This window comes from Rana temporaria, chromosome 1, assembly GCF_905171775.1.
Source record: "Rana temporaria chromosome 1, aRanTem1.1, whole genome shotgun sequence".
Taxonomy (NCBI): Eukaryota; Metazoa; Chordata; class Amphibia; order Anura; family Ranidae; genus Rana; species Rana temporaria.
In genome coordinates, this window is record NC_053489.1 from 219,520,467 (window position 1) to 219,536,945 (window position 16,479).

The 16,479-nt window shown below is 47.4% G+C and overlaps 1 protein-coding gene across 2 annotated transcripts in view; it reads left to right on the plus strand.

Annotated features, from left to right (window-relative positions):
* LOC120937414 (proline dehydrogenase 1, mitochondrial-like) overlaps positions 1 to 16,479 on the plus strand; it is a 218,663-nt gene that overhangs the window by 64,573 nt on the left and 137,611 nt on the right. For both annotated transcript variants that reach the window (XM_040350634.1, XM_040350642.1), the window contains exon 3: positions 7,479 to 7,513. In XM_040350634.1, coding sequence (XP_040206568.1) covers positions 7,479 to 7,513 — 35 coding nt within the window. The remainder of the gene's footprint in view (positions 1 to 7,478; positions 7,514 to 16,479) is intronic.

A 16,479-nucleotide genomic window follows, 5' to 3' on the forward strand; every position in this document is an offset into this window, starting at 1 on the left:
GTTTTTCAGGTTTGAAGTAGACGGTGGCTAATTTAGCTAATCTTGCTGCTTGGAAGTACCATTGGTAGGCAAGGAAATTACTGCCCGCACCCAGACCTAGTCTGGAAAAGTTTTTTTGGGGAAGCCTGTTGTCCGATTACTGTTGGGGTTGGCTGTAGGGGGATGTCCTGCTATTCTAATCTGCGGAGAGGTGTGAGCTAGGAAAGTTTAGAGGCCAGCATGGTGCCCATGTTATCTCTCTGTATATAGAATTTGGCCCCACTCCAATGGATGTGTTTCTCTGCTTTTGCCGTGAGGGCTAGGATTAGCTCTAATCTCGCAGCATCTAATTGTTCTATAGGAGTCCTAGAGGGGCATTGCTTGTGTCTGGTCTTTAGAGCTAGAAAAGCCTTCTCCAGTTTCTCGATGTCAATCTGTCGTTCCCTCTTGACTCGGGTGGCCTAATTAATTTGCCTCTAATAGACTCTTTGTAGGCAGCCCACAGGGTCTCCAATGAGACATCAACATCATTTAGGGTGAAGTATTTGTTTAGTCATTAATTTCCTTTGATTTGATTGGATCACTTGGGAGCGATTTCATTGGCTCTCACTGGAGACTAAGGTTGTTTTTTGTAAGAAGGTTGTGTAGGGAGAAGATAGCCAGGGAATGGTCTGACCAGCCTGTTTCCTTGATGGACGAGTTCAAGGTAGTTGGGATGAGACTTGGAGGGACTAGGATATGGTAGCTCCTGGTATGTTTGGTGGGGGCAGGAAAAAGGCGTGTTGTCGCGCTTGGAAGGGTTCATTTCCCTCCAGATGTCCACCAGGCCTTCGGAGTGAAGGAGTCTAGATATTTCAAGATTAGCTCTAGTGGGGCGTGTCAACTTGGCCCTAGGTGGTCTAGATCTGTCCAGACCCTGGTCGAAGGCGACGTTTGAGTCCCCACCGAAGATGACTTTGCCCTCCAAAAGGGGGGCAAGAGTGGTAAAGAGGGATTGAAAAAATTGATTCTGTCCTGTGTTGGGGGCGTAGTACAAAACCAATGAGTACAGGGTAACCTCCATTGTGCCTTTTGACCAATATAAATCTACCATCCGGGTCTCAGAGAGAATTTGGTACGTTTTAGAAAGTAGGATTGCTACCCCCTTTGTCTTGGTATCCGTGTTCGCTAGGAAGAATGTTGGGTAGTGTACATGAAGGAATTTAGGGTTGCATCAGGAAGAAAGCCTCTTGGAGCATTACCATGTCCAGATTAAGAGAGCGGTAGTGTTCAAAAGCCTTTTTCCTTTTCTGAGGAGAGTTTAATCCCTGGACATTGTGTGTGGCTATCCTGACATTGGATCTCGGGGGTTGAGGGTTAGCCATGGAAGCCAAGAGGCAGAATGTTGTCACGGATACCGTCACTTACCCCCCATCCGTCCTTTTCGATTCGGAGTGGATCAGTGGATTCGGCTTGTAGAAGACTGGAGCTGGTTTCGGGTCTGGCTCCCACCTAAGAGATCGGCTAGAAAAAAGAGGAAGTGTAGAGAGAGAGAAAAGAGGTATTCAGAAAAAACAAAATATAATAAGGTGTCTTCTGTGAAGACTTGTGGGGTTTGGCAAAAAACTTGGCAGCCAAACTCCTACCAAAAAAGTTTGGTTATTCCTAAAGAGGGGGTAGACTACCCATCCCACAGGTGCAGAAAACTGCAGCTATGGGAGAGGTTGAGGCGCAAGTGGGTCATCCAGGGCCCGACTTCTAATGAAAACAAAATAAAAATAACACCACAACAGTATATCTAACTTAACCCATGGACCGTGTGGGGGGAAAAGGGATACCTAGGCCGGTGAGAGCTGGACATTGCCCTGGGTGACCTGGGAGTAGGCGAGGGTAGCCGGGCTATTGCTTGCCTCTGTTCAGGGGACCCCCTCTGTGTGGGGCTGTAGTGCTGTGCAGGCGGCCATCTTGGTACAGCCGCCTCCTGCTAACGAAGCAAATTGTGGGGCGAGATCATTCCTGGCAGGCGGGGCGGACATTCGGCGGTGTGCCCGGGGTCTCCGGTGCTCGGTGGGGGCCTCTGTGTGCACCAATGCTCCAGGGTGGTGCGGAGCTCCTGGCTTACGTGGCCATCTTGGAGCTCTGGCGCATTAATTGGCTGATATGTAGTAACTTGCACAAACCTAAATTGGAATTCCACAGCAGCTTTTCTCAACCTTTTTTTACCACACATAAAATCTTGAAATAAAACATTTCATATTTCAGGCATCTTTGACAGCCATGTGAACCCTTCTTCTTTTTTTCTTTTTTTCTTTTTTTTAACACCCGCGCTCAAGATTATTTTCAGTAGTAATCGTAAAATGAAACCCCATAATGTTTCCAGAACTTGCTGTAAACTAGTAGTTAGTTGAAGAAGGGCTTCCTTAAAAACCACTAAAAATCTCACCAGGGATGAGAGTCCCCACTGGCCCCATACCCACTTCTAAGTGACTATGGCTGACCTTACATTATACAATTTTTATCTTATTCAATTCTCCTTTAGATTTACCAAAACCATATAATATGAGATTAAACCTGAACACTTTTATTGTGTATGCAGTCGGGCAGTGACATGGCAAAAACTGGGCTGTATGCAGAGCACACCGCCATTTTGCCCTGTGCTATTAAGCACAGAATCCATCTTAATGAAATAATCCATATTTAAGCTAAATATGTTCACTCACCATTCATACAAAAAGACACCATCACCCATCAGCTTGTTATCAAGTCATGGTCATCACCGTCATTGGTTTGCCGACGCCCTCACAGGCAGTTTTATTAAAGACCCAGTAGGAAGTGATGTCACAACATGTGAACGCCTCCATAGGAAGTGAGCTCACAGGGTGTCAGCTCCACCCAGCATATGCCCATATACGGAAGCCCTTCCAACAGGGATTCAATACAGTAATATAACAAAATAATACAACACCACCACAATACAATACAATGAATAGAAATACATACAATGAATACAAATACATACAATGCTGGCTAAAGTCTTAGGGGCGTGTCCGGGCAGGGAGTGCCCCCCCCCCGCCTCCAGAAATGATCACAGGCTCTTATATTAATCGCTGATAGCATCCTTAATCTGCGCCATTCCATAGAATAATGCATATCCAGATTATACCCTTATTAAAGGTGGAATGGAAGTTATCTACAGGCGTACGCTACGAATCCCAAGCCATGCTGATCAGACAAGACCCAAATAAGAGCGCACATCTGTCCATAACCACTCATGTGCTTGCAGAAGGAGTGCATCCCCTCATCAACGATCGTCGGTGCTAAATGCACAGAGGGCCCCTCGCCGGCGGACATATGCCCACGCCGCAAACCTCACACTCCAACCTCAAGACATTTTCTACTACCAGGCGTGATTCAACCAGCCTCAGACTGCCCCAGTCAGCTCTATTTAGAGCGGGTGGTGGCAGTACTAAGACTGGGTGCCATTATGACAATACATCTTCAAATTTCCACCACAGCAGTCCCTTACACTACATAAATCCTAAAGAAAACTGAATAAGAAAATTGTATAGTTTATAGCCAGCCTAAGGCATACCTCCAAACAGTCCAGGACTCTACTGGACTGTCCTGGATTTTGATGCAAATCTGTAGTCCCGTAAATACAAACCTTGTCCCACAACACTCCACTGCTCAATGTTGCAATTCTGCACAGAGGGTGCAAGGCAGGGGAAATGACAGCCGAAATTGAGTTAATCTGCAACTACTTATCAGTTCAGTAAATGTACTCCATTTAACTTGTAACTATTCAGATAGTCTGGACCTGCAGCCAACCAGGAGGTTCTGATACTGCTGTGTGATGGGCCTTTCCTGATTGATTGTCTGCAGTTACAGGACTTCAGAATGGTTAAAATAACAAAGTACATTTACTGAACTGCCGACATGCAGTCCTGGTGTGTTTTTTTTTTTCTTTTTTTTCTTTCTGCATTAAAAACACTGGACTGTACTGGAATACATTAAAATGCATCACAAATGCACTGGAACACACATGTCCTTATTTTAGGTTAAAAATAAGAGGGGGGGATGCACTGGACTGTATAAAAAAACACGCATTCAGAAAGTATCCAGAGTGCATCTGGACTGCGTTTCTATGGTATGAACTGGCCCTGAATACAAGGACCTCTGCAAAGCTGGTGAAAGGGGTGAACTGGGAGGGGGAGGCACAAAAAATGGGGACAGCAAAAGATGTGAGCACATCTTTTGCAAAATTAACACCAAACATTTATTATTGGTGTTGGGAAGAAACATTTTACTCTTGGGTCTTGAAAGAAAACACATAGCCACACAATGAAGTTGGACAAGAACCCGTTAGGGCTTCTGTTAAAGCAGTGAGGATGTGCAGCACCCCTCCACATTTGGTGGCGTCAGTGGAGAGCTTAGCTAATAGGGGCATTGAATATAATCATGGCATCGATGCATCGTGATTCGGGTGCCCACGATGTGGCATCGATGCTACAACTGGCATAATCGATTGGAAAGTGACGACATGCCCCGCCCCTCCTGGGAAATCGCTCCCATCGTACTCCACTTACAAGTTTTAGACTGTATCTTCTTGTATCCCCTCTTATTGAACATTAAGTGCCCCACTGTATATGCCTTTTCAAAAAATATGTACTGTAGCTACAATCTGCATTTCAGACTTTCCCTTCGCTCTTGTGTGACTGTCCGGCCCACTGCTCTGAAAATCCTCTGCTGACGTGAGGAGAGCAGCAATTGTCGAGCCGGGCAGTCAGTCACATGAGAGCAGAATTACAGTCTGAAATCCAGTATGAAGCTACCTATTTGTTTAAAAGGCACTTTGAATGCACTATAACACAGGATTCAATAAGACAGTTTAAAGCGGAGTTCCAGGCTTTTTTTATGTTTATTAAAAGTCAGCAGCTACAAAAAATGTAGCTGCTGGCTTTTAATAAACATAACCTCGCCTGCTCCACGGTCCAGCGCCGCGCCGCCCAGAGCTCCGCTCCTCTCCCCCCCTCTCCGGCCAGCGTCTTCATTCCTATTGTGGGCACCCGGCCTGACCGATTTCGGCTTCACGGCCAGACACTCGCTGCGCATGCGCGAGCGGCGCTGCACTCTGTGAGTGGTCAGATGATTGCCTGGGACCTGCCACGTGTCCCAGGCGATCGCCTACAGGGAGGGGCCGCCATAGGCGATATGACATATCGCCTAAGCGATCCCTGGCAGAAGGAGGAAGTGGGACAGGAAGTCCCACTCCTACTGAAGCCCCCGCTCCCCCCCAAAAAAATTACATGCCAAATGTGGCATGTAAGGGGGCAAGGAGTGGTTTAAGCGGAAGTTCCACTCTTGGGTGGAACTCCGCTTTAACACATGTAAGGTGTAAGCAGTGTGTAAAAATTGGGTCAACTTTACTGTTTTTTTTTTTTTTTAGTTTTTTTAATTCATTAAAGTGTATTTTTTTTCAAAATTGTGTTTTAAAGATGGCTGCGCAAATACAGTGTGACATAAAATATTGCAACAACCGCCATTTTATTATCTAGGGTCTCTGCTAAAAAAAATCATATATCATATGATAAATATGAATTCATTTCAATGGGTGGGAGCGGTGGAGAAGTGGTGTACACACAACTCCTTCACTACTTCAAAGATCCTGCTTGCAGGAGCTGCCAGCGCATCGCCTCGGTGTGAAAGCCCTCGGGCTTTCACACTGAGGCTGCAGGGGAGCCTGAAAAAAAAAAGCGCCTGAAAAACACCCCAGCGTAAAAGGGGTCGTAGTGTTACTCACTGTCTCCAACTTTGTGGCATCTCGTAGCAGTGACACCTATGCTGAAATCAGGAGATAGGGTCTCCTTTGGCCCCTCCCTCTTCACATTCCACACCAGTCAGCTGACCTCTAGTCTCTGCCCCCCAGTCATGCCGTGAAATGAATGGGCGGCTGTGAAGAGGCTGAGTGGGTGGCCGTGGGTTCCAGGAACAGCCTAGCTGGGCGGCCACAGGCTCCAGGGAAAGCCCTGCTGGGCAGCCGCAAAAAGGCTGGGAGAGTGGTGTGGGCTTCAAAAATGGCCCATGATTCAGTGACCCCTGGCAAATCACCATTCAACCCCCAGGTTGAGAACCAATGGCCTAAGCGATGTTGTGATAAACTTTGCAAAGGAGATTGTGGCGCTGAAAATTAGTGACACATGGGTAAAGAAAGAGTCTGCTGAATGGGTGATGAATCCTTGTTACAAAAAATGAGAATTCAAAAAATAAAAAATGACAAAAATAAAATAAGAAAAATGTGAACCTGGGAATGATGAGTGATGCGATGGGTCTTGGAGGGAGAGACACTGTTCTGTGATGAGCTGATGGTCCCAAAATCGCTGTCCTAGGGCAAGCCTTCCAAAGCAGGGGAGACCAGAGCAGGGACTCCAAACATGTATGCAGGATAAGGAAAAATAAAAAACAGAGGACGCCTCCAGGTTAAACGTTTAAAAAGCTTGTTTAATACACAGACAACAGTGTTAACTTACATAGTAAAATCTTAAAATCCAGTATGGAAGTTTACTCGATCAATGCTGGGGGGGGGGGGCGGGTAGAAGGGACGTCGATCCGGGCTAGTTGTTATGCTGTTTTGCTCTCTGGTAGCTCTCCTAAGCCAGTCAGTCCTTTTGCTGTGAAAACAGCTGGTTCGGAGAGATAGTGGAAACGAGGCCCGGAGCTCAGCGTAGGCCGCGGTGACGTCACCAAATGCGACAACGTTTCAAAGCTGGCGCCGTCGGATGACTTGGCGCGCTTCTTTCTCGAGCATGGGGCCAGCTTTGAAACGTCGTCGCATTTGGTGACATCACCGCGGCCTACGCTGAGCTCCGGACCAGCTGTTTTCACAGCAAAAGGACTGACTGGCTTAGGAGAGCTACCAGAGAGCAAAACAGCATAACTAGCCCGGATCGACGTCCCTTCTACCCGCCCCCCCCCAGCATTGATCGAGTAAACTTCCATACTGGATTTTAAGATTTTACTATGTAAGTTAACACAGTTGTCTGTGTATTAAACAAGCTTTTTAAACGTTTAACCTGGAGGCGCCCTCTGTTTTTTATTTTTCCTTATCCTGATAAACTTTGCAGGCTGCCTGGATTTGTTTTTGTTTTTTTACAGCAGTAAGCAGAGAACTCTCTGCACCTAATCAAGGAAATGCTGTTTTAAGATCATGAGGGGGGTTGAATCATGATCTTGATTCTTTAACAATTAATCGTGCAGCTCTAGTATATAGGTATTATGTAGCGTTGTATAGTCTCTTATCTTATCTCTGATTACAGAGATCAATAGCTCAAAGTGAAATTTGGCACACACACACAAGTATCCTAAAGTAATAATGGAATTTCTGTTGGGGCAGAAGCAATTCCAAATATAATGTAAAGCCTCCTCTGTTGCTAAATGTGTAAATTCGGCATTTATTTAATAAACATTACTGGAAAGAATCTGTGGGTGGCATCAAGTTTAAACTTTTGTTCTTTGTCTTGTAGATCATGTACTGCTGAAGCGGAAAAGGAAAATGTTGGTAAGGGCTCTTATTTCTCTTATTTGTGCTAGTGTTGCTGTGAGTATGAGGAGATTGTGTGAGGAATATTGATTTGGGCTGATCATGCTCTGCTGCAAAGGGTCACAAAGCTTCTGTAATGATCATATATTGGCTCCAACCGACAACACAAATCAGAGGAGGATGTTCTCTCCTGTTCCAATTATTCTGGGAACTTTACATGTACTTGCATGCTGAACTCCAATTACACATGTTCTGCATGACATTTTAAAATAGTAGCAACCATGACCAGTTCCAACTGCTTCTCTGTGAAGGAGCCAACAGCTAAAATGTAAATGGACAAGCTGAAAATCGCTGAAGAGAGAAAATGAAACTGTATGAAAAAAAAAATTCAATTCCTTACAAGGTTCATGAATTAGTTTGCTATTTTAAAGTCTAATCCCACTGTGGGTAAGACCAACAAATATCAATCCCCTCCCCCAGCAGATATCAAAAAGTAAAAAAGCAGTAATATTCACTTTCTACCTTGAAAGTGCAACTAACGATTATTTTCATAATCGATTTTAGTTGGATATTTTATTGTTTCAATAATCAGATAAAAACCTCAGTGTGGCCTATAATTTAGTTAATATGTAAAGTAAAAAAAAAAGACACTTTTATTCTTGACTATCCACGTGCAATGGTAAATCTAAAAAACTAGCTATATGGTTGGCTATATGGTTGGCTAACAAAACCTCTTATCCATTCTGAGAATAACAGACAGAAGAGATGTACAGCATATACTATTGAATCATCTGGTACAGACTATCAGAATCTGATCCAAATTTATTTTTTTAAAGGGGGAAAAAAAATGTAAAGACCTAAAACGTAGTTTTGCAGATTTTCAGACCAATTGTGTTTATATTATTATGCATGTCAGACTCCCTTGTCATAGGCAGGTAGCTTGATACAAGCTACCTGTGCCTGCTGTTACTTATGCTGACCATACACGAACATATTTTTAATTCCACAATTTTCATTTTAAGAATGCTCGGTCGATTTTCTAATCATTGGGTCAAATCGATGTTCGTTTTCAACCATGGTGACCAGAAAATTCAAAGGAGCAGAATAGAAAACTTTTCTTTACCAAACTTTCTCTTATTGTCCATGGACGGATGCAGCCTTCACAAGTCTTGACATATGGGTTATGTTCCTGTTCATAGAAGAGGACTAGGCAGAACATGTTATATTTAAATACATGTTACTTTAACAGAGTTGAACAGCCCTGCCCAGGGGGCGGTCCCTCCGGACATAACCCTCCGCCCTGCAGCATGCAGCCTCAGTTTTTTTTTCTGCCTAGCAGAGTGGGACGTGGCTCCCTTTTAGGTCCAGAGTCCTGAGGACATTTTTTATTTTTGTGATTCTTCTATCAACTGCCGGCTAGGTGACAGGTTGAATAATCTAGATCCTTGTAGTCTCCCCAGTCTGGCCAGTGAGCACGTGCAGACCTCAGCTACGCTCTAGGTCGACCGCGACATAGCCCTATGAGTTAAACGTCTCGCGAGGTCACATACGACCAGGTCTCGGCCAGTGTCACAGCGTTCCTCATGGCCGACAGCCCCCACTTTGGTGGCGAGGAGTATCTGTCTTGGAGTGTTACCTGCACACTTCGCTCGAGCGGTAAGTAGGGGGCCTGGAGAGGTGGAGGGCGCGGGTACTCCCTTGGGTAGTCGGGCCTTCCGGGGTTCTCCTCTACCCCCCTTTCCCTCCCCCCCGCGTGAGGCCCAGGCTTCTGGCCTAGGGGCTTGTTCGACACACGGTCCTTTCCACCCTCAGGGTTGTTGGGGGGTATCCTGGGAGGCGGGTGATAGGAGGTCTCGCAATTCGGGCTTTGCCACCATGAATGCACCCATTCTCTGTACATAGTTACATAGTTAGTCAGGTTGAAAAAAGACACACGTCCATCCAGTTCAACCACAAAAAAATAAATAAACAAACAAAATAAAAAACACAATACAATCCCATACACCCAACTCCATACCCACAGTTGATCCAGAGGATGGCATAAAACCCCAGCAGAGCATGATCCAATTTGCTACAGCAGGGGAAAAAAATCCTTCCTGATTCCCCGAGAGGCAATCGGATTTGCCCTGTATCAACTTTACCTATAAATGTTAGTACTCAGTTATATTCTGTACATTTAGGAAAGAATCCAGGCCTTTCTTAAAGCAATCTACTGAGCTGGCCAGAACCACGTCTGGAGGGAGTCTGTTCCACATTTTCACAGCTCTTACTGTGAAGAAACCTTTCCGTATTTGGAGATGAAATCTCTTTTCCTCTAGACGTAAAGAGTGCCCCCTTGTCCTCAGTGTTGACCGTAAAGTGAAAAACTCAACACCAAGTTCACTATATGGACCCCTTATATATTTGTACATGTTGATCATATCCCCCCTTATTCTCCTCTTCTCAAGAGTGAATAAATTCAGTTCCTCTTATCTTTTCTCATAGCTGAGGTCCTCCATTCCTCTTATCAGTTTGGTTGCCCTTCTCTGCACTTTCTCCAGTTCTCCGATATCCTTTTTGAGAACTGGGGCCCAAAACTGAACTGCATATTCCAGATGAGGTCTTACTAATGATTTGTACAGGGCCAAAATTCTCTCTCTCTCTCTCTCTCTCTCTCTCTCTCTCTCTCTCTCTCTCTCTCTCTCTCTCTCTCTCTCTCTCTCTCTCTCTCTCTCTCTCTCTCTCTCTCTCTCTCTCTCTCTCTCTCTCTCTCTCTCTCTCTCTCTCTCTCTCTCTCTCTCTCTCTCTCTCTCTCTCTCTCTCTCTCTCTCTCTCTCTCTCTCTCTCCTTTGCTCACTTTGAAAACCAGCCTGGATGGTACGGGCCCTCCGCATACACACGGGCAGAAATTTAGGGCGCGACTTATGGCCTACCGGCTCGGAGCGGTTCCGGTCCCCCCGGGGGGCCGTCCTCTGCAAATTTAGGCTGCGGCCTACAGGCTCGAAGCGGTCCGGCTCTTCCGCGAGCCTTGCGGCCTACCAGCTTGGAACGGTCTGATCCTCCAGCGGGCCACGCACTTTGCCACCTACTGACCGGGTGCCTGTTCAGGGCTCGGGCAGTAATTTTAGTCCCTGGCTTTTGGGTACTTGGCCGCGGCCTGCTAGGCCTCGTGGTTGCCTCTTACCGGATGGCTCAGTGGGGGTCTGTGACTCCAGAGTGGGGTGCCGGTCTGTGCCCCCCTGTGGGGGAGCCTGGGTTTGGTCCACTATGGTGGTCCCTCCCCTCTGAGTTTTTTTTTTTTGTGGGGTAGCTACTATGGTGAACAGTCCGCCGCGGACGTGGCCCACAAAGGTCCAGCTGGGTCACAGAATTAAGGATGTCACGTGAGGTAAGAGCACACTTCTTCCTCAGTCCACTAAGGGGAAGTAGCCACGCTGTAAGCCAGGACCCTCCTATTCCGTGCAGAAGCGGTATTTTCTTCAGTCAGGGTCAGCGGGCAGATCCTCCCAGACTGACAAAGGTCCAGCTGGGGGACAGAAGCGTCCCTGGGTGCGCATGCTGGCTAACAAGCCTGCTACCGCACAAAGTTTTGCCCCACCTGACTCGGGGGTGGGGGGATGGCTTTGCAGTTTCACAGCTCAGTGGACCTCCCCCAGTGGGTCTGCGAGGTAGTCACTTTGGGGTACAAGATTGGGTTTCTTTCCTGTCCGCCAAACAGATTTTCCCTCAAATCTCCCTCTCCTTCGGTCTCGTCGGTCTGCCCTATTGGGGGTTGTGCAAAACTTGCTGAGTTGCGGAGTAATTTTACCTGTTACGCAGGACGAGAGGTTTCGGTGATTTTATTCGAATCTGTTTGTGGTCCCGAAGAAGGACAGAGTCTGTCTTATCTTGGACCTCAAAGCCCTAAATGCCTTTGTGAGAGTGCGGAAGTTCCATATGGAATCGGTTCGTTCAGTGTTAGCGCTCCATTCGGGGGACTTTGTGGCGTCCTTGGACATCAAGGACGCATACTTGCATGTCCCAATTTGCGCAGGACACCAGAGGTTTCTGCATTTTGCGATCGAAGACCACTATCAGTTTGTGGCTCTTCCCTTTTGGCCTAGCGTCAGCACCAAGAGTTTTCACCAAGGTGCTCACCCCGATTCTAGCTTTGCTGAGAATCGTGGGCTTCTTAGACGATCTTCTTCTGAGAGCAGCTTCTGGCTCAGAATTAGAGGTGGATGTGTCTATAGCTAGCCAGACCCTCCGAGAATTTGGTTGGGTGTTAAACGTTCAGAAGTCGGTCTTGATACCGACTCGTCGTTTTGGAATACCTGGGGTTGATTCTGGACTCTGCAGAGGCGAGAGTCTTCCTTCCCTTGGAAACATTGCAGACTCTTCAGTCTTCGGTGAAGCTGTTGGCATCCCGCAGATGGCCGTCTCTCCGTTTTTTGAATGCGATTCCTGGGCCCCATGGTAGCCTCCTTTTTTAAGGCGGTAACGTATGCCCAATTCCACACTTGAGTATTGCAGAGGGAGATCCTGTCCAAGTGGAACAAATCTCCATTGTCTCTGGATCGCCAGATTCAAGTAGGCCACCTAGTCAGAGTCTCTCTGAATTGGTGGCTGAGATCCCTGGCTCTTCGGTCCGGAAGGTCGATCAGGCTGTGCCTTTTTCTCGTGGTCGGCGAGGTTGCAGGGTCGCCTAATCAGGATCCATTTGTACAACGCCATGGCGGTGGCTTATGTCAACCATCAGGGGATAACACAGAGCTCGGCTGCAGCGTCAGAGGTCACTCACATCCTACAGTGTGTGGAAAGAAGCGTGCCGGCTCTGTCGGCCGTCTACATTCCGGGCGTAGAAAACTGGCAGGCGGACTACCCGAGTCGCCAGATGCTGGACCAGGGGCAATGATCATTGCATCCAGAGGTGTTTCTACTCCTTTGCAGGAGGTGGGGCACACCGGACATGGATCTCCTGGACTCTCGCCTCAACCGCAAGGCATGGCTATTGAAAGCCATGTACTAAGGGACCGAGGTCTTTCCTACTCAGTCATCTCAACTATGTTGAGGGCACAAATCTTCTTCCAGGAAGATCTACCATCGCACCTGGTAGGCCTACATCTCTGTGTAAAAGAGATGGGGTGGCTTTCACGGACGTATTCGGTTTCCAGGGTTCTGCTGTTTTTGCAGCGTGGAGTAGATCAGAAGCTTGCCTTAAGCACCATTAAGGAACAGATTTCAGTCTTGGCTGTGTTCTTTCAATGGCTTTTGGCGACCCACGTCTTGTACTTCCCCCCCCCCCCCCCCCCCCCCCCCTATTAAACCACTTCTTCCTCCATGGGATTTGAATCTGGTGCTCTCGGTTCTTCAGAAACCTCCCTTTGAAAATATCAGAGATTCCTCTCTTAACACCATCTCAAAAGGTGGCCATTACGTATGTCTGTTGTGTTTCTGAGTTGGCAGCCTTGTCTTGTAGGTCACCATACTTGGTCCTCCATGAGGATAAGACGGTGCTGCGCCCGCAGCCTGCCTTCCTTCTGAAGGTTGTTTCGGCCTTTCACCTTAACGAGGACATTGTTCTTCCATCCTTGTGTCCTCAACCGGCGGATCCTAAGGAGGTTGTGCTTCATTCTTTAGACATGGTACGTGCCTTGCGAGTGTGTGCTTTGGGTCATTGTCGTGCTGGAATACCCATCCACTAACCATTTTTCAATGCCCTGTCTGAGGGAAGGCGGTTCTCACCCAAGATTTGACGTACATGGCCCCGTCTATCGTCCCTTTGATGCAGAAAAACAGCCCCGAAGCATAATATTTCCACCTCCATGTTTGACGGTGGGGATGGTGTTCTTGGGGTCATAGGCAGCATTCCTGCTCCTCCAAACACAGCGAGGTGAGTTGATGCCAAAAAGGTTGATTTTGGTCTCACCTGACCACAACACTTTCACCCAGTTCTTCTCTGAATAATTCAGATGTTCATTAGCAAGCTTCAGATGGACCTGTACATGGACTTTGTTGAGCAGGCTCTGCAGGATTTCAGTCTTTAGCGGCATAGTGTGTTACCAATTGTTTTTTTGGGGACTATGGTCTCGGCTGCCTTGAGATCATTGACCAGATTCTCCTGTGTAGTACTGGGCTGATTCCTCACTGTTCTCATGATCATTGAAATTCCAAGAGGTGAAATCTTGCGTGGAGACCCAGACCGAGGGAGATTGAGTTATTTTGTGTTTTTTGCATTTGCGAATAATTGTACCAACTGTTGTAACTCACCAAGCTGCTTGTTGATGGTTTTGTAGCCCATTTCAGTCTTGTGTAGGTCTTCAATCTTGTCCCTGACATCCTTGGACAGCTCTTTGGTCTTGGCCATGGTGGAAAGATTGGAGTCTGATTGCTTCTGTGCACAGGTGTCTTTTATACAGGTAAAAAGCTGATTAGGAGCACTCCCTTTAAGAGTGCTCCTAATCGGCTTTTTACCTGTATAAAAGACACCTGTTGCTTGTATAGAAGATACCTGGAAGCCATGAAACTTGCTGATAGGGATGAAATACTTATTTTACTCATTAATCGCTTGCCGACCGGCTCACGCCGATGTACATCGGCAGAATGGCACGCCTGCGCAAACTGACGTACATCAGAAAAGTATCTACAAAAGCGGGATAGCGGGCGCATGCCCCGCGGTCTCGATGTCCACCGGCAGCCCGCGATCATGCTGTGATTGGTCGGATTTTGTGATGACATCACTCCTGTGCATGTGTGCGTGAGCTGCCGGTAACGACACTAATTGAAGCAATGGCCCGTATGAGCCATTGCTTCAGTGCAATGACATTGGCACATGCAGATACAGGGGATATTTCCTAAACTCTGCAGATTTAGGAAATATCTGAGGTAGCTACAGATAAGCCGTATTATAGGCTTACCTGTTGTAAAAAGTGGTTGTAAAGGGTTTACAACCACTTTAAGGGATCAGTTCAAAGGCTTGGGGGTGGGCCAAGCTCAACCCTTCAAGAAAGTTGAAATCGGCATGGAGATTCAACTGGGTATATCTCTAAATCTACTGATTGCTTTGACCTGTGATTTTGCCAAATAACATCTACTGAGGCCATTTGCACGCTGCAGCTTGAAAAAGCTCAGTCCAATTTATTTTTTTATTTTTTTTACTTGGCTAAAATGGAGCCCATTAATTTGAATGTGCCTATGCACACAGGCACGTAAACAAGAGCAGTGCATTCTTCATTAAAAAATCAAAAGATCTGCATTTTTTTGGTCAGTAATTTATGCCTCATGCGCGCAATTGTGCACAAATGGACATTTTACATATTATGCAGAACAAAAACGCGAGAATAGGTTTTCATGCGCTCAAAAACATAAAAAGTCTGAAGAAGTAGCTGCAAACAGGAGTATCGTGTGCAAGAGGCCTAATGCATTTTTTATTTTGTGTTAGCTAGCGTTTAAAACATAGGTACAAACACATATGTAATATAAGCTTCCTTAACAGCATTTTATTATTAAAAGACTTAAAGCGGAGTTCCACCCTATTTTTTAAGTTTGTAACATATCATGTAATACTGCCCCCTTAAATATATTTGGCATGTTTTTTTTTTTATTTTTAAATACTCACTGTGCTATTCTTTTTCGTTTATTTCTCCCGCCGCGGCGGCAGAGGCCTCGCCGCGTCATCCCCAGCCCTGCTATTCCTCAGAAGTATCGCGGTACTTCCACCGCAATTGAAAGAAATCTCGAGCGAGCAAGTGGGCGGGCGTAGGCGGAGAGATGGTTAAAGCCCCGCCCACCGCTCTATGTATTTCCTGCTTCAGGGGGGTGGTGCACTTGCTGTCACTTGCTTAGGAGGGCGGGCTAATGTGGGCACAAACCCCCCCGCAGTTTGTGCGGGGTGTTTGCTGTCCCACACGATCTTAGCCCAGCTCTTCATGGCAGCCGACATCGCTTCCCGCCAGCTGCCTCTCTCGCTAGCAATGCACAGAAGGTGTCAGATCGGAGGAGGCGTGGTAGGGGCGGGGTCATCGGCATACACTGTGTATGCCGATGACCCCGCCCCTACCACGCCTTCTCCGATCTGACACCTTCTGAGTACACAGACAGGAGGAGGAGCCAGGCAGGAGGTGGGATGCTGCTGTGCTAAAGGTCTGTGTACAAGTAAACAGACAGACTATAGATGACACTTGCGTGGGGGAGCTGATATAAATGAATTCCTGCAGTGATCTATGTGGGGGGAGAGGGTATGTGCTAGGGGGCGTTTTAGGAAAATCTGCCCCCACCCCTCCCCCAGCACATGTCCTCCCTCCTCCCAAAGTGCCTACTAACACATGCTGTACCCTTGCCCCCACCCCCGATTCAAAGAGATGCTGGCTGAGTTCCCGGGGCTGTACTCCTGTGCTCATGAGGGGTTCCCACCATCCCTGTACTGTGCTCATGAGGGGTTCTCACCATCCCTGTACCGTGCTCATGAGGGGTTCCCACCATCCCTGTACTGTGCTCATGAGGGGTTCTCACCATCCCTGTACCGTGCTCATGAGGGGTTCCCACCATCCCTGTACCGTGCTCATGAGGGGTTCCCACCATCCCTGTACTGTGCTCATGAGGGGTTCTCACCATCCCTGTACCGTGCTCATGAGGGGTTCCCACCATCCCTGTACTGTGCTCATGAGGGGTTCTCACCATCCCTGTACTGTGCTCATGAGGGGGTTCTCACCATCCCTGTACTGTGCTCATGAGGGGTTCCCACCATCCCTGTACTGTGCTCATGAGGGGTTCTCACCATCCCTGTACCGTGCTCATGAGGGGTTCCCACCATCCCTGTACTGTGCTCATGAGGGGTTCCCACCATCCCTGTACTGTGCTCATGAGGGGGTTCTCACCATCCCTGTACTGTGCTCATGAGGGGTTCCCACCATCCCTGTACTGTGCTCATGAGGGGTTCTCACCATCCCTGTACCGTGCTCATGAGGGGTTCCCACCATCCCTGTACTGTGCTCATGAGGGGTTCTCACCATCCCTGTACTGTGCTC